Source organism: Saccoglossus kowalevskii, chromosome 4 (assembly GCF_978046115.1).
Source record: "Saccoglossus kowalevskii chromosome 4, keSacKowa6.1, whole genome shotgun sequence".
Taxonomy (NCBI): Eukaryota; Metazoa; Hemichordata; class Enteropneusta; family Harrimaniidae; genus Saccoglossus; species Saccoglossus kowalevskii.
In genome coordinates, this window is record NC_140644.1 from 13,673,095 (window position 1) to 13,698,879 (window position 25,785).

Here is a 25,785-nt window from a genome sequence, read left to right on the forward strand (position 1 = left end):
CTAGGTGACTGTCACAGTACTTCTAATTCCACGACATTGTATCAGGGTATGTCGAGCTACTTAATACATCTATATATCTCTGCAGGTATTGTGATCATATTATGACATCAATAATATCATTTAACACATGTAAATACTAAAACTCATTCATCATGCTCAATCAAGACACTTATATCTATCTAATTCAATTCAATTCAGAGTAAAATAGAACTATGGCAACTTCACTGTTTATATTCATTCATTTTTTATTTATTGTTCCTATTTTTAATTGCATCTCGTTGTGCGGAACAGATACGCTTTGTAAATTGTAAGGTACGACACATGGCAAATGCAATATTGGGAACACATTCGCTCACTTCCATTACTTAGCGACCATCGAGGTGGCATCCCAGTCTTATATTAATACCGCTAGTATCTCACTAAGGTTTTGTCTTACATTTCTCTTTCAGCAGTTCTACTACACAAATAAATTTGTATTTTTTTGTCGCAAGCATGTTGCCACATATCGTCTGGTTGATATGGCTGTATATGCAGGCCATAATCACCAAGTGCACGACAAACCAACCAGAATTAAAGAAAGATTACTGCATAATTGGTGCTGGACCATCAGGACTACAGTTAGGTTATTTCTTACATAAAGCCGGAAGAGACTACTTGATCTTTGAACGAACCAACACATCTGGCGCATTCTTCATAGACTATCCAAGACACAGGACAATGATCAGTATCAATAAACGGAATACTGGAAAAACAAATAAGGAGTTTAATTTGAGACACGATTGGAATTCTCTTCTAAGCGACGATGACAGTTTGCAGATGAGGTAAAAAGCAATGTTTCTTGTGAAAGTTGTATTTCCGGCAAAACATAGTTAAAAGCTTTTAAATCGAATCTGAATATTTTGATGTTCCCAACTTACTGATCTCAATCCGACGCACTGCGCCGTTTATCAACAAAGTTATTCATGATCACTGCCTTCATTACATTTAATCCCGCCATGCATTGCTGATCGAATTCTGCTTCGAAGCATTGAATATTGATTTTGTAATATAGTCCATTTTCGATCGTCGAAAAAAGAATCTTGTTTGCGATTCGAGCGCATTACTATGTTCGGCTTATGACAAAGCGAATATCTTGCGAATTCAGTAGCTGCTGTATTTATTGCATAGTACGTATATTACTTAAGGCTTCTTACACACTTTTGCCGACAGTACAATTTCGTAAATTACTTTTCGTCTTGCGTTGTTACGGGTAAGTTTTATTAATGTGTTCCCCTTCATCAAATGTGGTCATACAATACCAGGATATTAAAATTGAATTCATTTGCATTGCAAAAGTCAAAATATACCTTTAACGGGAATTTTCGCCGGAATCTCGTTTAGAGTCGGAGATACACGAACCATTTATGTGCCTCTTTCTGCTAGTGATCGTTTCAACTGTTCAAAATACTATGGTTACATAGATTAGTGGAGTAGACGCGATGGCGGAAGACATTGGAACTCGATTTGAGGGACACAACAAGTCTCTAGCTATAGCTCTCTGGCGTGTATCTCTAGCACTCAATGAGATCCCGGAGCAATTTGTGTCTATGCTCTGTTGTACAACTGGGCAGATGACAAAAAACAATTAGTGTCTATGAAATTTCAGTTCGTTGAAATTGCTTGACGTTTTCAGATTATTTTGTTCAAAATAATTTGACATCAAAAAACACATATACGGGAAATGCTACTATCTTTATTTTGTTTGTCAATATTTGAAATGTAGTTATACCACAGACATTATGTTTCAGATGGCGGAATATATTACTTAAAAGGGCGGTGGTCGTCGCGCGTCGTCAACCATTTGTTGTTTTGTGTACTTGGAACTGTAAATGATTCAGAAAGACTTTTGTTTGAGTACATTATTTCCATTTCAGTTGTAAAATTATTGTATAGAGTTGTAATTGCTATTGCTTATTTACCTATTATTACCACTGGAATAAATGTAGCAAGTGATAACTGGGCAGTGAGACCTCTATTCATCCTGTCACGCGCGAACATTATGCGTTGATCAGCAGTATGTTTTCCCACATTTGGACGGTTCGTCAACACAACAAACTCACAATGATTGTTTGACTCGAAGGACCATTTTAGACTGTTCATGTAGATTCACATTTCGTTATCTCAGAAGTTTTTGTTGCATAATTGAAATCTGAAAGCATACCACTGCACACACATTGAGTTTTGTTATTTGCATACATTCTCATCCTTGTTATGCCACCACGAAAATGATGGCAGTGCCTCATCCTTTATTTCCCATACAACACGCAGTGGTGATAATATGTGGGAGTTGATCAGATATAAAAATGCCATTATACTGGTAACAGCTTCCTATTAAAAATGAAACTTGTTTGAAGATTCGCCTTTTTATTACTTGTAATATGTATATTACACAGTCAGTTTGTAATCATTTGTTATTATTGCAATATTAACATTAATTTCATTTAACAGGCACTATTCTGGAGATTTCTTCCCACACGCTGATATGTTTTTGAAATATCTTCAAGATTATACAAAAAAACTTGGTATCAATGTCAAGTACAATACCAATATTGTTAACGTCAAATCAATAAATATTACTGCAGATCAACCACGGTTTCAATTGCAGGATCATTTTCATAATATATATGAATGCAAGTAAGTTGCCCTTCAATTTATGAATATATATTATGAGTTAGCAGTTACTGTCTCCCAATTTATTGAATGTCACGTCTCTTACATCTCTAATATACGCATGCTGCATGCCTAGTTTACAAGACATCAATGAGACATTTTTGAGATATGCAGGTGTGACATTTCTAATGTGTCATCCATGTCTGACAGGACGCGTGCGTTCAATCGACTATGTCAGTATGTGTTAACTTCCCCATGTAATATTACTTCTGTCTACCGACGCGTTCGAGACTATTGACGTAACATTAGAACGCGTTTTTTATTTTGTAATTTCTAACATTGGCCACACACTCACTCCCACACAATCCCTCACGCTTACACACTACAGGCCCTCGCAATTGTGACTTGTTGGCAAATCCGGTAGTTTGCACTCGAAGAATCGTATCACTGAACGAACACGTTTTGTCACGTATTAAATTGATACAAGTTGAAAAAATATCTATAATAGTTTATCACGATAATACCGCAAAGTATGCTACACGTCGGTCGATTCAGTCGCTGTACTGCCTTAAGTACATAGTAGATGGAAAATATCACAATGGAATCATTGTTGTAGGAACAGTGGAAACTAATGTTTGGGGGAACGACGTGGGCTACAATCAAAGGAAACAAATTCACAGGTTCTATAGTAAAGGAAAAACAAATTTAGAAGAACCTGGTAAATGCACGTACGATGATGGTCGTGGTTTCTAAATGCGAAGGTTGCTAAATCCATCAATCACCATAGTTATTAAAGTCACTTTAGAGTCCCTTGCCGGCATCTCATCATCATTTTATAATGCATAGAAACACAGATTTGTTTTAGGAGTTCTTTAGATGCTTATATAACACGTAGCTAGGTTAGGAAATGGTTGTAATCGTTTTTAATACTGCTCACTCATCATTTCATTCCACGTTTTATTTATCTTCCAGAACTGTGATTGTTGGAACCGGATTATCCTTGCCAAATAATCCGTATTTTAAAGGCTTTGAACATACAGTGGGATATGAAGATATGTCAATAGATAAAGCTGACTATGAAGGGAAGACGGTATTGATAATGGGAAAGGGGAATTCAGGATTTGAGACTGCTGATAATATCATAGCAAATACCAATTATATCCACTTAATTTCCAGAACACAATTCAAATTATCATGGGAGACTCATTATGTTGGAGACGTAAGGTAAATTCGATAGTAATACTATTATTATATCAGTTGAGTCGAAACTTAAATGCAGCAAGCTGATCTCTGATTGGTCTGACTGTTAAGTGTTATGGTTGGGTAGCCAATCAGGGTCTTGTATGTAGCTTCGCATTGACTCTATTGCTTTTGATTATTTGAGTATGATTGGGGTGTATGTACTCTCGGGTACTCTCTTTTTCAATTCGTATGGCAAGGTGTCATCCAGTTCAACCGCACTTAACTCAAATACATTATTGTGGTTGATTAGAAGTTGAATCAATGTGTCGTGCTTCACCAGAAGATGTATCCTAACAAAACAATTCATTGGTTAATCGTTTATTGTTTGCATAATGTATTCTGTTGTGTATATTTACGCACTTATTTACCTACTTTTTCACTTATTATTGAATATATCCTTTAATTTCAGAGCGGTGAATAGCGATTTATTCGACACGTTTCGATTAAAATCACTTGATGGAATATATCAAGCGCCAATAAACGAACTTAAGTTAATAAAACAAGGTGACAAGATTTATGTGGACACTATTCAAGGCGATGTATTTGAGTTGAACTCAACTGTGCACAAAGGAATAGGATCAATTGATAAATTCGCCCTCAGAGATCCATATGATATCGTTATTCGGTGCCTTGGATTCAAATTTGATTTCAGTCTATTTGACGGGTAAGTTGATTTCTTCGTGTTACCATACTAATTATTAGGGCTATTAGATATAATTACTGTGGATGCTGATATGGCATTTAAGGATGAGATCATGTTCGTTGACACACACACACACACATATACAGGTGTCCCATGAATTGTGGAGCCACCATTGAATTAACTTTTAATATAGTTGAATTAACTTTTAATATAGTTGCGATATGAACTCGATTAAAACGCGTTCCTATATAAGGTTGCGTTTTAATTGGAGTTTAATTAAACTCAATTACAATGCAATACAATGGAGAATTGCACTTTAATTAAGTTTAATTAAACTAGAGTTGAATATCCCGTGACTGAACATAGAAATGTTTGCGAAGCTTAGGTTTAGTATCGGGGTAAGGTATGGCATAATTATATTAATATTAATATAACGTGAACCATACCTTCCCCGATACTAAACATAAGCTTCGCAAACCTGACTTAAATTCGATTAAATATTAATATAAATTATGAAACATTGTGGAGCCACCAAGTTGGGGCTCCACTTGTACAAAGGGCTCCACTTTGTTTGTGTATGTCTGGTCTACAGGCTCCACTTCTACGTCTACACCAACACACACACACATACTTGTATTGCTATATGTTCTGAGGACCTCATTGGATTAACTTTTAATAAAGTTGAATTAACTTTTAATATAGTTGCGATATGAACTCTATTAAAACGCGTTCCTATATAGGGTTGCGTTTTAATTGTAGTTTAATTAAACTCAATTACAATGCAAAACAATGGAGAATTGCATTTTAATTAAGTTTAATTAAACAAGAGTTGAATATCCCGTGACTGAACATAGAAATGTTTGCGAAGCTTAGGTTTAGTATCGGGGAAGGTATGGTACAATTATATTAATATTAATATAAACTGAACCATACCTTCCCCCAGATACTAAACCTGAGCTTCGCAAAACGTATTAATAATCGAATTAATTAAGGTAGCGGAATAGTTTTTTGGGCACTTTTCACATTTTGTTTTTGAAAATCACAAGCATAGCTCCATAAGGCATGCCACATACATTAGTGTATTTATTTTATTGAAAAAATAATATCTTGTACAAGTAAACTGGTTTTTTTCTTGTGTGCAAACAAATACCCAAGATTTTGTTTATCCAGTGTACACCCCATGAGTGCTTCTCATTAATATTCATGGTTAACAAACATAACTGAAGTGAGGCTAAGCTATTTACAAACAACTGATAAGATATCTGTTTGTAGTTTACACACAGCTGATAAGATATGTGCACTGCTTCGTTTCAAGAGGAGGAAGCTGTACAGCAAAAACAAAAACAAAAAACACTTTCGAAACACAACAAATTTTGTATAAACAAAATAGTACATGAGTGTATCACATGTTACCGGATTTTGCCATACATTCGCCCGGGCCGTTTAACGGCAGTTTGGTATTTTTTAAGATTTTTTAAAAATATTTTGGGAAGACAAATTTATGTTCTAAATGTTATTTTTAAATCTGTTGTCAAAATAAAAGTACAATGTCACAGTTGGAGATTTTTTATTTTTGTTTTATTTCTGTTTGATTTGCTTTTTAGGATCAGATCAGGGGGCCTTGACCTGTAGCGAGTTCCGTGTTGATTGACATTCAACGAGATCTGAATTTTTAATTTGATGGCTGGTTTGAATTTATCCACTTTTACAGTGATCAATATAAGCGTTTGGAAATAGCATAATTATATTGCGTGAGTGAAAGAAGCCAGTGAAACAGCGTGTTCTATTTATTTCTAACGCGCGTGGTCGGCGTCTTTGATTGCGATTGTTTTGTATTTTTGTCTTCGAAATGTATCACTGGCTGCGTTTTTTTTTTTTGGGGGGGGGGGGTCACGTCTCGCAACTGAAAGTCCAAGCTGACTTTGTTTTGGCTGTAAAACTAAAAGCCCCCAACGTCGGATTCGTCAGCGTCATTCACAAATACTTGAAGGGCATCTGTGATATCTTCACCTTCAAACTGTCTTCGTCCAAAAAGTCAAATTCGTCATCTTCTTCTCCAGTGTTAGCTTCCCCAGCTAACACCTCTTGAATTTTGCTGTTCAGTAATTTACTTTCATTGACTCCACCGTCATTCACAGCAGTTTTCGTTTCCTCAACGGCGGTACTCACAATGGTAAAGGATGTTTCCCAAGATAGTACGACGTATTCAATGCGGAAGTGTGAATTATAAACAGACCAGAAAAGTCCGGTTAAAGCAACAAAAAGATGACAAAAAGACCCTTTGAAGCCCCATCATAGCCATAACAAGAAACCACGTGGGGTTGTTTAGTGTCTGTCAATATTTTAGAACACTGCATTTTCATTGGTCGAATTACGTTGAAAGAGTCGTCAATTGAAACAAACATTACAGTCTGTTGACAGTGATTGATCACTGTTATCATCATGAGAAAAACAAATTATCCGCAATGTACTTGCTGTTGGGGAGCCACACTACGGTAGCTTCCTTTGCCGAGACCGCCAGAATCTTCACGATAAAGTGGCAAATTTAAAACTTGATGCAGCACAATTATTTGCGAACATAATGGACTTGAATTTAGCTGATGGTGGTTGTTACTATTTTAAACCAAAATCAAACCAAAGTCCGACGTACCTGCAAAAAGAGTGCATGTAAATGTGCTATAAGACGAACACTTTGATGAGGAGGGGCAGCGTTTCCTTCGAATTTGTCTGAAAATCGCTTTAGGCTAATTCAGGTAAAATGAAAACTAAACTTGTACGAACACTACAAAATGTCCCTCCCGAAAATAACAAGTCCAACAAAAACGGTCTCGTCGGATGATGATTTACAATATTTTCGTGTTGAAAATTTACTCTGCATTTCTTCCAATTCTACACATAAAAAAACTTACCCCGCAGCCGTCATTCCATTTTCTTATTCTACCGTATTCTGCGCAAGTTTGCTCGCGGGAGTCTGATAATTATTGTCGGAAAGTGTTCTTGTGTCTCTAAAAGACTTTGAAACTTGTGGAATACTCAAGAAAATAAGTTTGCAAATAAAACGGCCCAAACATAAATACGCTATGTTGACAAACACTTCAACGGCCCAGTGTAGTATTTGTGTTGTTTGCTACCTGCAAACAGAACCGCCCACGTTGCATAATCCCAGCTGTAATGAATGACGTCACCGTTCGTTATCAGCACAGACCGTGTCAAAACTCCATAGCGTGAAAGAAAACGGTAAAAATACAGTTTTTTCACAGACATAAATGTCGAATCATGATTTTTTCTGAAAACAACCTTCAAGGTAATTTATTTACTACCAACCTATATAATTGTTGCTGCTAAAACGGGAGTTAACCTTGATTGAAGTTTAAAATCATAAAAGTGCCGATTTCTCGGTGTTCGATTTCTGGCAATTGCGTTGACCTAATTTTAAATGGCGTTTCAGTGAGTAGCGCTACGATGTCGCCGTTTGGCTTTTCGTACTCTCGAATATGTTGGCTTCGTATCCGTATTTACATTTTTGTGAAATTCTATCGCGTATTTTCACAAACCTCGCGCAAACCACCGGTATACACTAACTTCAACAGCAAAAAACGTGCTTGAAATTTTCCATTTTTGGAGAGGAATACAAAAACTTAATTTAAAAAATAGAAATACGGATTTAAACTTCATGACCCTTGCTTCAAAACAGTGTAAAGTTTTTGGCCGCATGCATGACCGTAGAGCTGACATTTAAAAATGTATTCACGTTAGTTAATTATCAGCCGCGCCGATTTTCAGAATCACGTGACGCTAAAACAAACACAATGTTCACAAAATATTAATAATAGAAAAGTACAAGTCAAGGGCTTTCCAAACATATATAGATTGTATAGGTTCTTGTAAAATTTACTCCGATTATAGATGTTTACATTTTTCATGCCAAAAAACTATCTCGCTACCTTAACTATTAATATAAATTATGTTTTCCGAGGACTATGAAAAGGTCCTCGGAAGGTGTGTATGTCCTCGGAAGTAGGTATATATCTGTATTTTTGTCCTCGCAACATATAGCAATCCAAGTACACACACACACATTACAATTTGAAATTATATGTTTCAAGAAAAAAACATGTATTTTTTTATTAATTAATTCTAGTTTCATTCAAAACAAACATGAAGTGAGTGCTGCATGTCATTACATAATGTGTGTTCAAATGTCAATCAATGGACAGGCTGACGTGGTGTATTTCAAAAGATTTTCTCGTTTTCGGGAGAATAAGGAAAGCTGAATGTGGATTCGGAAAAATTGTTATTATGTATATTGTCATTCGTACAAATTTACTAACACGGTTTACTCCAATTAGAGTACAACAGTATTTTAAACTGTCAACTGTATCCAGATTTTTCTTCATTGCCGACTGTATCTCTATATCTAGATCTATTGGAAACTGTAGAAACGATTTGAGACTCAGCTCAATCAAACATTCATTATTATTTACGTGACCCAGCTAGATCGTTTACACACATAAATATTACATAATATAGTCATGTCCAACTAACATATCCGGTTATTATAGAATTCAGACGGAGTGTATAATGAACACTGAATGACATGATCATATTTCTCATATTTATAAGTAGTGGTTTTCCGATTAAAAACATGACCGACCACTTTTTTATTCTGTCGATGTGTCAAGGGTCTTGCAGAACCATGTGGCACATAACATGATGTCGGATTTACTTTAAGTACAACAAATCTTGCTATTTGACTGACTCATGTCTATTGTAGGAGTGTACAGGTTGAGCCAGGTATAATCAAAGGGAAAGAGAAGTATCCTGCAATTACCCACAGTTATGAGGCTGTCAATGTACCAGGATTATTCTTTACTGGCACCAATACTCATTCTTTAGACTACAAAAAATCAGCTGGTGGATTTATACATGGTTTCAGATATACAGGTCAGATACATTGTTCTTTCTATAAAATTATTTTTACCATGTGAGCATACAATAAGATTCATTGATACAATTTAATTTAAATGCGAGAATTATAAACGATTAACACGTATTTATATCTTTTAACAGCTCGGGTACTTAGCAGAATATTGGAATTTCGAAATCACAATGTCTCTTGGCCATCTGTTACACAACCTACAACAGAACTATTAAATCACATTGTTAAACGTGTCAATGAAGCTTCTGGAACATATCACATGTATGGTTTTCTCGGCGATGTTGTCATATTATCTAAGTAAGTGAATATTATTTATTGTTACTTCGCCACCGAACTGACGAGTAGTAATGTTTTAGACTTCCATCCATTTAATAGTACTAATATAGAATGTGCGTTTGTTTATATGACCCGGGGGGAACGAAGTGACATACTTTATCCAATCGACAGTTAACGGTTTATTGTCATCGTATACATAGAATGTGCGTTTGTTTATATGACCCGAGGGTAACGAAGTGGCGTACTTTATCTAATCGACAGTTTTATTGTCATCGTATACATCGATTCCATTCACAAAAGTAACACATTTGTAATAATATCGATAAATCCTCGCACTCATCTGACTCCAAACATTAGATGTCTTATTTCCTAAGATAATAAACAAGCAGTCTGAAAATGTAAGTGACAAAACATCAGCTACATCAACCATATGCAAATAAAATGAAAAATACAAATAAACACAACTCGGTGTGATCAAAATGGGGAAAATACAAGTCAACGCACTGCTCTTTATTGCGTGATAGCTGGGCTGGGCAAACACCCACGTTAGTGTCGTGTTTTCAGAGAAGATTATGACAAGGATTTATTGAACCTGAAAGAATAATGTGGTGTGTCTGTTGTTATATAATTGCTACATTTACGAATAAATTCTGTTTACAAATGACACAATTCTTTTCATTTGAATGCTAATTTGTATTTAAAATATTTTCTCTATGAATACGTTGTTCATCGCAGATTCTAGCAGTACTTGTTTAAATAGTTTCCCCAAGTCTGATTCATAACACCTTAAAACAAACCTAGTAACCATAATATATGTTAACTTAAAAACAAAATTGGCGTTGAATTGTTGCCACGAAATGAACAAATCAGTTGCGACAAAGCCAATGAACGTAGAGTGATGTTCTACACAATGCCTTGGATTATGGAATAATAACAATCTTTAAAATCATGTTACTGCGCATAATATGTATTATGTTTTGACATAGAAATGCTACAACCTATACATATCTTGAGGAGTTCCCAATCAATCTGATTCACCAGTTACATGAGAAGACGGGACATGCTGCTCAGGAAGTACTGGTTATCGTTATGGAGTATGGACAATACAAAAACTGTGAGCATTTTGAGATAATTATCTGGTTCATAAACATATATTTTACACTCGTAATACAAAATTAAACGCAAATAGGAGGCTCAACATATGTAGTATATAGTTGTTAATGTTCATTCTCGTTTTACGTTGACAAATTCAAACATTGTGACTGTAACCTGACGACACGCAGTAGTTGTACCTACAACATTTATTGTAAGGTATAATATGTTAACATCACTTGATTGCTAGGAGACAGCCTCACGGGTATGCCTGATGAGAGGCTGACATGCTCCAATATAGTTGGGCAGCAACGACTAACCAAAATGACTGACTGACGACTACGGTATTAGTCCTATACTTGGATTGGCCCTGGAGTCCAGATATGCACGTATGATTGTATGATATAGTGGTTGTATTGAATGTACGTATCTCAGAATACCAAAGCAAGAGAATTGTAATAATAATTTTAGTGTATCTTTGGCTGTGATGATATAGTTAGATATTTTGACATATGCAGTATAGACGTGTTTTCCGCGGAATATTCGTAAATAATTCATCTATGGAAGGTATAGTACAGCATATAACATTTTATAGAAATAGAATAGAATTGTTAGTAGAATATATATGTTGTATGAGTGATGTTACTGAATAACTGCATATTCTTTCTTATTTTTTATTAGTTCAGTTTATTGGTATTCCTGGGAAAGCTCATCTTTCGTATTTTCTACACCCAGTTTTATACTACTATGATGCCCTGCCATCAAGTAAGAGCCTACTACTTTCTTCAAATATAAGTTCATCAACAAATTACACCCCATTATATATGTTTTATCATCATTTTTCAGACTTGAAGCGGTTAATTGGCTAAAATGGCAACACAAGCAATTTTTCATTGAGCTGTAAATTCACATGCCTGTCTAATGACACGAGCCTTCTCTTTTGGGTATACGTTTCTGTATGTATAAATGCACGCCGATCCAAGCTGATGTAGAAGATGCTGTTTGATACATTAAATATCATTTCTTTTTAATTAATAAAAGCAAAATTCGATGATTTTGAATGGATTACCAAAATAGAAATTATTACTTCAATTAGTCGAGGGGTGATTAAACAAAAGCTTCCACAATGATTAAGAAAGTTAATGTGAATTAATGTTCATGTGATAGAGTTGTCCTTTCATTTACCTATCAGTGATTATACATTTGCCAATAAATTTATTCATATTTGAATAATTTCGAGCTGCAAATCAAAACATTACAAATGTAATTGTCTCCAATGTTAGAAAACATGATTTCAAAGTCAGTGTGTTTCGGGTTAGTTGAAATTAGTGTATCATGTTATTTGTCACACAGAAAAAGCGATGTCACAGTCGCCAGCAAGGACTATGGTCTTACCCAGACCCAGAAAAATACATCACATCGTAGAAGACTTTCTAACAGATTTTACGGCCCCACAAAGGTAATATTACACTTCACTATAATGTTATGTATATATCATCAGTTCATTTGGTTCAAGATAAAATAAAACAAATAAAGCATCATTCATGAACAAGCTCATTGCCAATACAACAATCTTATTGCAATGTGCTAATGGCGAATCATTGCATGTCTCATTTCAGTCACATCTTGCTGCTACGTCGATTTCTAGAGTCTTGTCTCCAAACAGATCTCCGTAATTTATATGACAGTCAATGTTTCTCCATGGCAATGACTAGTAAATCACTGTCTTCAATGTGCCGAGATTATGACTATCAACTCAAGATGGGTTCACCAGGTGAATTTGAAACAAGAATAGTAAAGCATTTTTAGGGTAAACAATTACTGAATCTGTGGGATGGAGTAGCTTTTACAGTGGCAAGGACGAATGTGATAATTGTACTGGTTTTCTGTACAGAGGTGTTGAGTAAGGTTGTAATAGTGACATAACTCCAGATAAATTCTATACATCAGCATAGACTTGTAGTATCTCAGTTATACACAATGAAACAATTTGTACGACCTTTACTTTTATTAAAGCGGTGGAGTCGTCACCTGCACATGCGTCAGTTGGGCCATAGCGTGTCATTGTTTACAAACAAGCGTCTATCCATGAGCCTTCGCGTTTTTAGCGTGTGTTGGGACTCAATTCCCTATGTAGCCATGGTATATGGAGTTGAGAGAATCAAGCAGTATTGTATGACTCTTGCTATCGACAAGATCTTAGCGGTATTTTTTGTCCAAGTTACTTTAGTTACCTACTCGTGATTATAAAAAAGTAAATAAATAATTTTGATTGACAAATTAAAGCCTCTTGTAGATATGTTTTTACAGTGGAATATTGTGTGTAATTACGATGCCCATGAGACGAAAGAATACAGGATTGATATTATCTGAAAATGTTTTTAACATCACGTGAAGCGGAAAGATGCATAATTATAATATTAAGGTAGCTCGAGCCGAATTTAAATTTTGCACTACTGAGCATGTTACTGTACGCATGCGCAATGAATTATGGGAGAAAACTATTACAAACCTAAGAAAATCACTAATAAAAAATTTAAATGCATTTGCAATATTATATTAATGAAAAACGACATTTCATCCCATGTCATCGAGCAAGAATAAGCCAATGTTACATATGTAGAACTGTGAGCATTATATTGCATAATCGATTGAAAAAACGTGTCATGATATATTATTGTCAACGAATGGTGAGATATGAATATATCCACACGCAAGCATTAATAATAATCAAAGGGTGCAGTTTAGTGACGACACAAACGACGCCATTAAGTTTCATATTACTATTACAGCTATAGCAACAACGACATAACGTATTTAATAACAAAAGGAACCAAAAGATTACTCCATGAAAGTACATCAATGTGTTTATTACGAGTTAATGTACGTTTACATGGTAAAAACAATACTTTTAAATTGAATAATTAGCAAATCAAATTTGGGTTGAGATATTGATGGTCTATAACAGGGAATTTCGTGTGTGATTCAGTGAAAAGTCTTTAAACAACATTTTGTAGACAATGCAATGTACAACTGTACATTTTTTTATTTTCTTACTGAATACAATATACGTATGCAGAAAATCCTACTTCATCCTACAAAATCTACTTAATATGATAGTCTGTCTGCAACTGACACGTACACTATTGTATCTGGTGAATTCAATTAGAATCCTGAAAAAGACATTACTTTATATAGATATTGTGAAATATTTCTAGCAAATACACGTAACATGTAGTCTGTCGTTGTATGCGTGAGTGCATATGATACGCAGATGTTCATGTTAGAACTCGTTTTGGTGCGTTTCACAACAACATGTCAGAAGACGGGAAACTGGAGCTAACAGCAGAGGTAATCAGAATATTTGTCTGTGCGAGCTTGATTATATTGAGTGTAATTTATATTTGGATTAGCAAATGCAGCGATGTACTGCCACAGTGGTTGTAACTGTACAGTATTTACAAACCTTTTTTGAAATACAACGAGCCTAACATGTAAATTGTATTTAAATTAATAATGCCATAGTACTTTTTGAAAACATTCTTGTGGAATAGTGATTTTCAGGATTCAACATTTTGGTCGAATTTTACATTTAGTGTCACTTTTCACATCATATGCAAACCATGAAACTGTATAAAGAACAATCATTGTCGTATATTTACAGCATGAAACTTCAAATTATCTCATATTTAATTCTAGTTCACATTTGTTTATAGAAAAACAAGACACGGGGGCATTTTGTATGCATTCTGACTCACTAATACTGATAATGTCCTAAATAGTGTTCATGCTCATCAAGTACATTCGACTTCCTGCTATGTAAAAACCGATGTTTGTATGCAGGTATGAATAAAAACCATTGTTATATATCTTGATAAGGACAATCATATATATAATGGGTATATTAAAAGCACCATCATTCAAACGACATCATGTGTATTTCTGTAATTCTAATAAGTGCTTATTTGTCAATAAGAATAGAAAACAAGGGGTTACAAAACAAAGGTTAATCCCAATTCGTCCAAATTGTTTTCTATGCCCTTTAACAGAAAATCTTCTTTAGGTTTAATAAATGGCTATACGCAAGACGCTAATACGCATTATGAGAAAGGCTCACATATGATTTTAAATCTAGGTAGCTAATTATTGTTCAGTAACATAGATCGTAGATCAAATATCACGTACATTGCCAAGGATGACAGATCGCTATGTTTTGAGAAAAGGAAATAAAATGTACAATTTGGTTAACAAATAACTGGCTTCTGAAAATCACCATGCACAACAATGTTTTCTGAAATTACTATGACTAGAGCATTGCTATTGCAAAGTCAGTTGATAAGTTTGAATAAAGTTAATTTGATGACAAGTTCTACATTGACAACCATTGTGGCAACACTGCACTGCCATTGTTTCTTCAAATTGCACATTGAAGGTATTTTGATTTCCCCCTCCTCCAGTTTCCTATCTGCTGACAAGGTGTTGTAAAACACATTAAAATGAGTTGTAACAAAAGCTTAGTGTCCGATTTATTCATCAATAAATCTACACAAGAATACATATGATAGTTAAAAACAGTTGCATATTCTACAACATAGTCTTAGGAATATTTTGTATTTATTCATATGAATCAAAATTCAATGAAATCTAAAAAAAAAATAACCCATGTGTGGAATTTATTTCTAAATGCATTGTGTGAACGCGAATGTGCAGCATGAACATTCAAACGATTTCATTTGTAAATCTGGTTTGCAATGGTTGAAACGAGTCTTAGCAGGTTTTTGACAGCTTCATACCCGATGATGTGATAACACATGGTGACTGTGGTTTCTACTTTTATGTCCGGTTGTATTTTTATTTACGTTTTAGTTGCTTGCTGACATATAGAAAGAAATATTGAGAAAATATACAGAATATTATTGTCTGTCGAAATCTGGAGATACATTATCGTAGCTACCTTCAAAGTATTGAAAATAATTGTTGATGATATGCTACAATCTCTGATAACTTTTAACGTACTATGCATTTTAAACGTAAACAAAGCATATTAATCTGCAATCCCCAAACGAAATCGCTCAGTGAAATAATGACACAAACATTTTTCCCAGATATAGGTATCATATACTGTTCTCACTGAATCGACATGCAAATAGGCTCATAAATTAAGAAAATGAATATAAAGGATTTATAAGATATGCAAGTGATGTGATAAGATCTCGCGCGAATTGAAGAATCACACTCATTGCACGATGATCACCAAAAATTCCCTTAGAAAAAAAGACAATTGTCTCAAAAGGGGGTGATTTGTTGGTTACAGAAAGCACATCATTTCGGCTTAAATCACTTTCAAAATGGTTAAAAATGTGTGCCTGGGCTTTCAAAAAGGGATGAGAACTGCTATATGATATCCCTGTGCTTAGCCCACTGACATATAAAGGAACACACTTGCTACCGGGACTTGGTTGAGTTCCATTTGCCGGGACACAATCGTATAACAAACATAATTCTATTAAATCTAAATCAAAAACGAGTGAGTATGAAAAAAATAGTTAGTATTCGTATCGCACAGTTTTTGTAGTTCATAATTAACGTTATACATCTTTTTTGAATCTGGTGATACTCATTACTATATACAAAAGTGAGCTAGTTTGATCTCACTGCATTCAGTGCTGGTATGATTGACGGGCATAAGGATTTGAATGTCGTATGGTTTTACATCTCACTTCACAAGAAATTATTTTGAAAAAAATGGACCATCTTTCATTGTAGGAAAATATTCAGTGGGTGGGAGATACCAAGGAGGTTTATGGTTGTACATATGGGGGTAATTACCGGAATTGCAATACAGAGGGTTCAGCCTCAAATACAATATGTAGTCTTTTCATGTTTAGTCTCTAGGGTATTCTGCTGGTGTATCAAATGCTAGACTTGTTCCGAAATTCAGTGTATTGTGTGCACTCCAGCGTTATTCCTTTATTGCTTAAAACACCCCTATTTTTCAATGGCTGAGTCAAACCAGTTTCACTCCCACTGGGAAACCATTATTGCTTCTTGAATGAGAGCTAATTAAACACATTTTCCAGACCGGCGGAAGAGTATGTAACAGCCAATTTTAACAGCCTATCACGTGATTTTACCCAGAATGTTGACATGAAAAGAAGCTATTCCTTTTTACGCAGGAATAATTGGGAGTAGAATATGTGAGAGATTGTATCAACAGAGATGTGTATATTGAAAAATATAGCTATCCTTTTTTTGCATCGCTAAGCATTTCCGTTTTAGTATACTGGTTTGAAAATGTTGAATTTGCATGCTTTGCGATGATTTTTTTACTCAAACGCCCTAATAGTTGAATCCGGGTTTGAACAGCGCATCACGTGATTTGTTTGAATACATTGGTGAAGGTTTGGCACGATAGGGCGCCGTCCGATCTCGGTGGCACGTTTCAAAGTCAGTCATCTGTAGGCCATCGTCGAAGCGTTCATTTTACAATGAGATAAAATAATTTCAGCGATTTCGTTGCAGAACAGTCATCAACACAACTTAGAAACCTCACATACAGTGTAGTAACAGGCTCTAAAATTATGTCTATGGCAAAACAAAACAACCTACAACCAGTTTGACGCCGTAATTTCTTGCTGGAGCCTACAGTCTACGCGTGATTTTAATGCATTCAAAAAAATTCCACTTCAAACTTCGCATACACACAGTTGTTTATCGAAATACATACTAATTAGGTAACCTGTCAGTGATAAAATTTAACAAAAAAATGTTGAGCAATATTACTGGGTGAAATATATACGTTCCTCTGCATTCTTCATGAATTTTTTAAATTGCTATGATCACGGTAAAGAAGAAAACATGTGTTTGGATCAAAACCGTGTCTCAAAAACCCTTTTACATCAGTCAATTTAAAACTATTACGCGTGCTCTCAAAAAACATTTTGTACAATTTTACTGAAAATTGTTTATTGCACATAAATATTAATTTATTTCAACCAATCGTGTCATGCACCCCCTTGGTGAAAACAGGGATTTATTTATTTCAAAAAGGGTTAATGTATTCACTGATTTCATTTTTGTCGGGGCGGTGAATTGTGTCATAGAGAGCGTTTGTACTTAATATGCAATAAGTAGCGTTCCTCTGGAAGGCCCAACATTGCCGCAGTATTATATTGTTAGGTGAAGTAATAATGAAATGCTCTCCAATTTAATAAACTGTCCAATATATATTAGGATGTCATAGTTTTACCATTGCTAAGGGCGTTTGTATTTTATAGTTTACAATGTTTCTGTCCACAGATTCATTTACAGTGAAAATGCCATTAAGACTTTAAAGAGCACAGTGAAAATTAATGCCTGAAAACTTTTCAGCGAAAATAAATTAGGTGAAATATGACAACGAACGTAATTATAATTTCAGCCTCGAGTTCAGCACTGATTAAATAAACTACCTCGTCTTTATGCCAAGTTATTCATTGCCTACATCAGTGACTTCAAAATTTATGTTTCAATCTCATCAATTGCATGAGAGTGCCAGTCTTTTATTTGCTATTGTAATGTCGATTTCCTGCGATTACTTGGAACATGAAGCTGTAACCCCCGACCATCCAGGTGTTGTGACTAAATCCTTGTATAAGCACCGGTTAGGCAGGCTTGAACTATGCATGAGAAGCCAGCTGAGAGGTAAATCCAATTCTTTAGATTTTTCATTGTTTGGTAACTATTTGATACAAATGCAACAAAAATCAATATAAAAATATTACCTACACAGCATTCTACAGGTTACTTGTATTTTACATATATATTTTAATAAAGAAAAAGTGCTGTTGAATAGCTATTCAGCTTATCTTATTTGTGATTCTGATGTGTATTTTTGTACAGCACACCAAAACGAGTTCTAACAGGTGATTGGCCGCTTATCCATGATAACATCTATCAATCAGCAAACCCATTCATGTATACACATGATGGTTCAAAAAGACAAATGTGTTTGTTGAAAATTTTCTCAATTGAAATTTCCGTGGCACTCATGACACGAACAAAAAGTCCATATTACAGCAGTGTGCCTGTAATTTGTGAATCGTATCTCAGTCTTTTGTGATAATTTCACAGAGATTTGAAGCGAATGAAAAATAAATCACGAAAATTGCGAGACGACCACAAAACATAGATTTCTAGGAGTGTTATATGTCTTCGTTTATCAAATTACAAATTACACAAAACTAATACAGAGACATTCTGATTTCCTTTGCTATTGACTCTAGTTGGCTATTCTTGTTGTAATAAACATTAAACAACTTTTAACAGGAGCTTGACAGCTTAGAACCTAATGTATCAGCAATCAGTACTAAATTTACATACATATACAATGATAGTTCAAATCATTAAGATGTATTTGCTGAAACTATATATTTCTTGTTGAAAATTACAACTTTAATTGAAATCGTTATACAATCTAAAAACATACAAAGAAGGTCATTTTCCAGATTCACCGATATTATTCTTTCACTGAATTCAGTATACAGTATACGTGTCAGTTACAAGATTGTGGCAAGCTAGTATTGGGATGTGCAATGGAATTCACGCGCGAACTTATGAGAATCACGTTAATTGTTAAATGATTTGGGAAAAAATGAGTGACACTGTTTTGCTAGTGTACTTGATCATTTGCAAAATAAGTTTTCATTTCTGAATATGGTGATACTTTTCTGTGTCATTGAACATTCGCATAGAACGTAATATATGGTTTTGAATATGACGATACTCTCGCTCATTTATGTGTATACAATTGAACTTTTTTGATCCCACTGTATCCAGGGCTGTCATTGGCTAGAAATGCGTTTGATTGAAGGGCATCAGAATTGGAATGTCGTTTTGGCTTTAAATCTCATATTAGAAGGATTTATTTTGAAAAAAGTCGACCATTTTTCATTGTAGGGAAATATTCATATGCATAGTATCGTTACATTTACGATTTACATGGATATATTAATAAAGAACAACCATAAGTCATAAGTGCTGTCGTATATTTACAGCATATGTATTACTTATCTTATGTGCGATTATGAAGTGTATTTGTTGCAAAACACATCTAAACGAGTTTCAACAGGTGTTTAAAAGCATGGTATCTCATCTATCAATCAGCAAACTCATCCATGGATACACATGATGATCAAACAAGTGAAATTTGTTTGTTGAAAAATATTTACAATTGAGATTTCCGTGTGCACTCATGTCACGCACGAAAAGTCTTTTTTTTCATACTCATTGAATATTTTTCTCTCACTCAATCGAACAATGTCACAGTAGTGTATCTGTAATTTGTGGAGCGTTTTGTTAGTCGTTTAGGTTGTTTTCACAGAGATTTTTCGCGAATGGAAGAAGAATCATGCAAATTGCGAGACGATCACAAAACATAGATTTCTTACTTATGCAAATGAGTCAGTCTGAAAGAACTGGTTAGTGGTATTCTTTGGATGTATTTTTAGTGTCCTGGCATTTTCACAGAACATGTATTAAGTGTGTTTTGCAGTATTGAAGTGTGACGATAATTTTACTCGTTTCTGTGTACGAAATTAAATCTCACTATACGTCTCATTCTTTCGGTGTTGGCAATTTTAGAAATGCGTTTGATAGATGAACACGCGTAATGGGATCTCTATCACAACAAATCATATGCGAGAAACATATTGATGACAAAATGTGACGATAATTTAATGCAGCCGTCTTCCTGTTTTTTGAAAATTTTTCCCAGTTAACAGCAATAAAGAATGCAAAAAAATAACATGAATATATCATTAATAATATAAAGAAAAATGACAAGTTAGGAGCGTTATATTTTAAAAACGATTCGCAAAGATTGTACAGTTAGTGTGTCTTCGTATATTGAATTATAAAGCAAACGAAGCTGATATAGACTCATTTGGATTTTCTTTGGTATTATTAACACCATTTTTTTAATTCTATGACGTAGTTGTAATACACATAAAAACAAGTTCTAACATGATCTTGACAGTTTAGAATTTAATGCATCAATAAATACATTTACCAACATATACAATGACAGTTTAAAGCAGTAACATGTATTTTCTTATACTATTCTACAAATATATAATGTGTAAAAACTACAACTTTAAAAGACATAGTTGCTGTCGACATAGGTAGTAAAGTAAGCAAATAACACCGAATAAACGGCAAGGTAAAGACTATGTCTAATTATAGTAAATACGTACTGCGTGCGTGACTCGAACCGGCGCTCGCGTACGGCACCTAATCGCCTAGCTTCACGCCACTACACGTCTTCCCCTCGGCCACCGGGCATCCCCAAGACATAGTCTTTACCTTGCCGTTTATTCGGTGTTATTTGCTTACTTTACTTCCTATGTCGACAGCAACTATGAGTTTAAAATTATTTCTCAGTACTTATTCACTGTTACAATGCTGTACCATTACTTTCACCATCCTACTACAGCCATAGTCTTTACCTTGCCGTTTATTCGGTGTTATTTGCTAACTTTAAAAGAAATCCCTATCTTCGATGTAATTATTTCACTGTCTTCATCATGTTGTGTGCGTTTCAGTTAGAAGATCGTGACATGCAAGTGGTGTGACGTACAATGACAATCTCGCGCGAATTGAAAAAGAATCACGCAAATTGTGAAATGATTTAAGGAAAATGGGTACTTGATCATTTGCAAAATACATTTTCATTTTTGAATATGGTGATACTTTATCTGTGTATAAAACTAATCTATAATGAGCGCACTGCATTTAGTCCCGCACATAACAAATTGTAACGGTGTTATATCTCACTGTGCAGGAAATTATGCTTTGGTATTCGTACATTTGTATCTCCTTTACAAATCTTTTCAATAATTTCTGACGGTATATTTGCTATTTTTTTCTGCTTTTTACGGTGTTTATATGCAAATTGGCAAGAATTCTTATGAGTTTCAAATATATAAATATAATGAAAAAAATGAAATGTCTTGGTGAAAGTGACTACATTGAAAATATGGTGGTTTGCGTTGTTCAATTTTATAAGGGGTTAATCAGTGGTCATAAAATATTGTAACAATCACATTGATATACGCTGTGTTCAATATGCAAAGCAAAAACAAATAAATAGCTCAAGTTCACATTAAAGTCAGAGAAAAAACAATCACCTTCTTTCTTCATATTTGGTTTGTACGTGTTTTGAACGTGTTCCTAGCAACTAACCCAACGCCTAAAGTAACCTAACAACAAGAAAATCGAATTCTTGGAGAATTAAAACACAAATATCCACTATACCGAGTAATACATGTATTTTGGCACCCACCAAGCAACTATTACAATCAGTACAGTATACTTCGAGTACGCGTTTATTTTATATATGGTGGGGTTGTCCCTGGCAACCATGTTCTTAGAAACTTGAATTAAACAGCTTAGTGTCCCAAACTGATCACTACTCCTTGCAGCTACATTTATTTGCTTTGACGTCATATTCTAAAACCTAATTATATATTCCACGATCTACACTTATGACCTGTTAATCGTTTAAGTATACACACATTTCGGATTTACGTGAAACTTACTTTTATGTCAGCTGAACTATTTGTTCTGAATTAATCGGAAATAACTTGATATGTGGACCAGTAATTATGCTTTTGTGTTTTGTACTTCATTTTCTATTACCCAAATAATTTACAAACAAATTATTGAGTAAAGAATTTGAGTTAATGAAATTATTGATTATGATGTTATATCCTATAGATACATATCAATGTAGGTAAGGATATTCTCATTACACGTAGTAGTGGATAACACATAACATTTCAATATTGTGTGATCCAAACGGTTTGGGTCGTATCTTTTCCTTTATTTATCAGGTTCATTTATGATGTATATGTGACACAGACAATGATATATGTAATATTACAATACATATATAAAGTAATAATAATTACTTCATTGTGCGTATTTTGCTAGTATTCAATATTCTGAGTAAATTATTACAAGTTATTTCAATGCATGTTTTGTCTTTATTAGTATTCGGTTATTTATGGCGATGCTTCATTTGTGTGTGCTAGCAACTGGCTCTTATCATTATATTAGCTTGGGTTGTCAACGTTCGTCATGTAAATATGAACTTTATATTGAATGAGCGGCTGAACTATTCATATGGTTTGTATCATAACACACAGACTTTTGTTGTAGCCCAAATATATAAATATAACAACGCAAATAAAATGAACTGACACTGTCTAGATTAACAAATATCATTCCATTGTATTCCTAATGTCTTCGAATATACATAGTTCTCTCTTTTGTTTTTTTTATAATATCATCATAACAAAGATGTTGTTCAACACAAATATTGACACTGCGTTATCGCTCAAGATTTTTTTCTGGAATTCCGCCACATCACGCCTTGTCAAAAAACGCGCATGTCAGCGAAAACCAAAACATGAAGAAGCATGTTTCAACTTGCTGAACATGATATGCAGCTGACAAGAAGTCTAAAAGAAAAGCATCGCAATACAAACGGTACAGTGTAAAACTGACTCACTCGCAGAGCATTTTGAGTAAGTATCGCATTTATTAATATTTTTTTCCTTTCTAATACTTCAATTTCGTTATTTGCAATTGTTGTATTTTTGTTATCATTCCAGCCTATTCAGAAACGGAAACAATTGGCCAGAGTTAAAATGGATTATATGTGCGTTGGGTTAGCATTGACTTTATTCTGGACTTCAATCCATGCAAGTGGTCTGATTCAGGTAGTTCGTTTTCCTGATGTAATATTTATCAAACAGTTAAGTATTCGTTTTGCATTTGATACACACGTTAAATGAATTATCAAATTGATTCAATTTTAGCGAAATTTTCATACGTTGTGCTGTATATAACTCTAACACAACTTCCTTAATTGTTATTACAGATAGACGTTGACGGTAAGTAAACAAATTCAGTTTTGTATACCAAAAATTATGTATTTTGCAAGACATGCTAGTAATATACACAGTATCGGATTTGTATTATTTTGTACCGTGTAACAAGTGAAGTATTGTAATACTTGATAGTAAAACATATGGTATAAATATAGTGATCTGGAATTCTCAATATTTTTATCCAAATAGATGCATGTGATCCAGATAATAACGTATGCTACAAGTTCTTTTACAATGACATACAAAATGTCCAACAAACAAAATGACAATGACAAACGAAATTTTCATACGTTGTGCTGTATATAACCCTAACACAACTTCCCTAATTGTTATTACAGATGGACGTTGATGGTACGTAAACAAACTCCGCTTTGTATATCAACAATCATATTGCAAGACATGTTGGTAATATACACAGTATCGGTTGTATATTATTTTGTATTATTTAACAAGTGAAGTATTGTAATTCCCGATAGTAAAACATATGGTATGAATATAGTGATCTGGAATTCTCAATATTTTTATCCAAATAGATGTATGTGATACAGATAATAACGTATGCTACAAGTTCTGTTACAATGACAAACAGAATTGGACCAATGCCAGGCAAGTATGTGACAATTCTTACGACATGATGGCAGTTGTCAACGACGTAGAAGTACACAGGAAAATACGAAAGCATATCAACTCCCAAACCGATACCTTAAGAGAGTGTATGGGTAATGGTTACTGGATTGGAGCTACTGATTCTGTGAATGAGGGGCAATTCGTGTTCACTAATGGCGAGCCATTACCAACAGATTATGAAAAATGGTACGACGGACAACCAGGCAACAGTGTTCAGCAAGATGTCGCTGGGCATGACTGTGTTCAACTATGGTAGGTGGACTAAATTACGGTATATTCGATCTATTCAATTGCGTGTCCATGTTTGTCAGACAAAAAAATTGTAAAACCTCAAAATCGTCTACTCGATGTATAATTCCTGCAACCACAATAATTATTGACAGAATCAAATATGTTGTCATAAATCGTCAGACAAATTGACAAATTATATTTATATATTTATAGATTCATGTAGTCAAGTCTGTGGTACAGCTGATCCATGCCAATGCTTGATGAATTGGTGCAACAATAATTTTGTGTGTTGCAATGAATACGATGCGAGCTGTGCTACCACTACCGATGCAGGGACTACTAGTGATGATTGGAATTTTGACACTACTGGTGATGATTGGAATTATGACACTACTAGTGATGATTGGACTTATGACACTACTAGTGATGATTGGAATTAATGAGTTTAAACACAGCACATGTTTGGGTATCTAAATTAAACATCTGATGTACTTCTGATATTTTATGTGGCATATTTCAAAATAGTATTATTTAGAAAAATAACAATAGACATACAACAAATCTATATTTAAATAATAACAACAGTTCAAAAAGGCACTAACCCCATAAATGCGCACGTGTCTATTCTATAATTTGTATTATTGTGTTTCTGTCTCCTATTTTGTTATTAAAATATGGTATTTAATCACATCTGTTTATTGATAACCCGATAAAGTTACGAACTGCATTGTCCGTTAAAGGCATGTCTCGTTCAATATGAGAATAATTGCTTCCAAATATTTGTTAGACCCGACAAAATACTTGGCATTTACAGTTGTAGTATGTGATATCCTAAAATATACATATCAAACAAAAAGTGGTCAGCATATGTATGTTTTTATATTAATGTAATAGGACTTATGTCTATAATGTATATTCTGTTTTAGACGAAATCCAGACACATGGACAATCAAGTTGAAGATTAAACTACGCCACAGTGCCACTTATGTATCTTGAAATGATTGTATCGATAATGCATGCTTAGAATTTAGAAACTATAATAATATTATCCTAGTAGGTATTAAATAAATACATCATGATTATAACCCATGCTTTCAAGTGCATTTATTATATATTGGTATATATTTAAAATTGTATAATCGGATATATTAAGT

The 25,785-nt window shown here is 34.2% G+C and overlaps 1 protein-coding gene across 1 annotated transcript; it reads left to right on the forward strand.

Moving 5' to 3' along the window:
- Positions 1–492: 492 nt before the first annotated feature.
- Positions 493–25,071, forward strand: LOC100374226 (FAD-dependent oxidoreductase domain-containing protein 2-like). The gene is made up of 14 exons (XM_085498253.1): positions 493–821; positions 2,488–2,673; positions 3,622–3,873; positions 4,301–4,555; positions 9,309–9,478; positions 9,605–9,770; positions 10,736–10,863; positions 11,523–11,606; positions 12,195–12,300; positions 12,461–12,635; positions 23,495–23,602; positions 23,764–23,776; positions 24,307–24,652; positions 24,855–25,071. Exons 1-14 carry the CDS (start codon positions 493–495, stop codon positions 25,069–25,071), a joined length of 2,535 nt encoding a protein of 844 aa, XP_085354379.1.
- Positions 25,072–25,785: the final 714 nt, after the last annotated feature.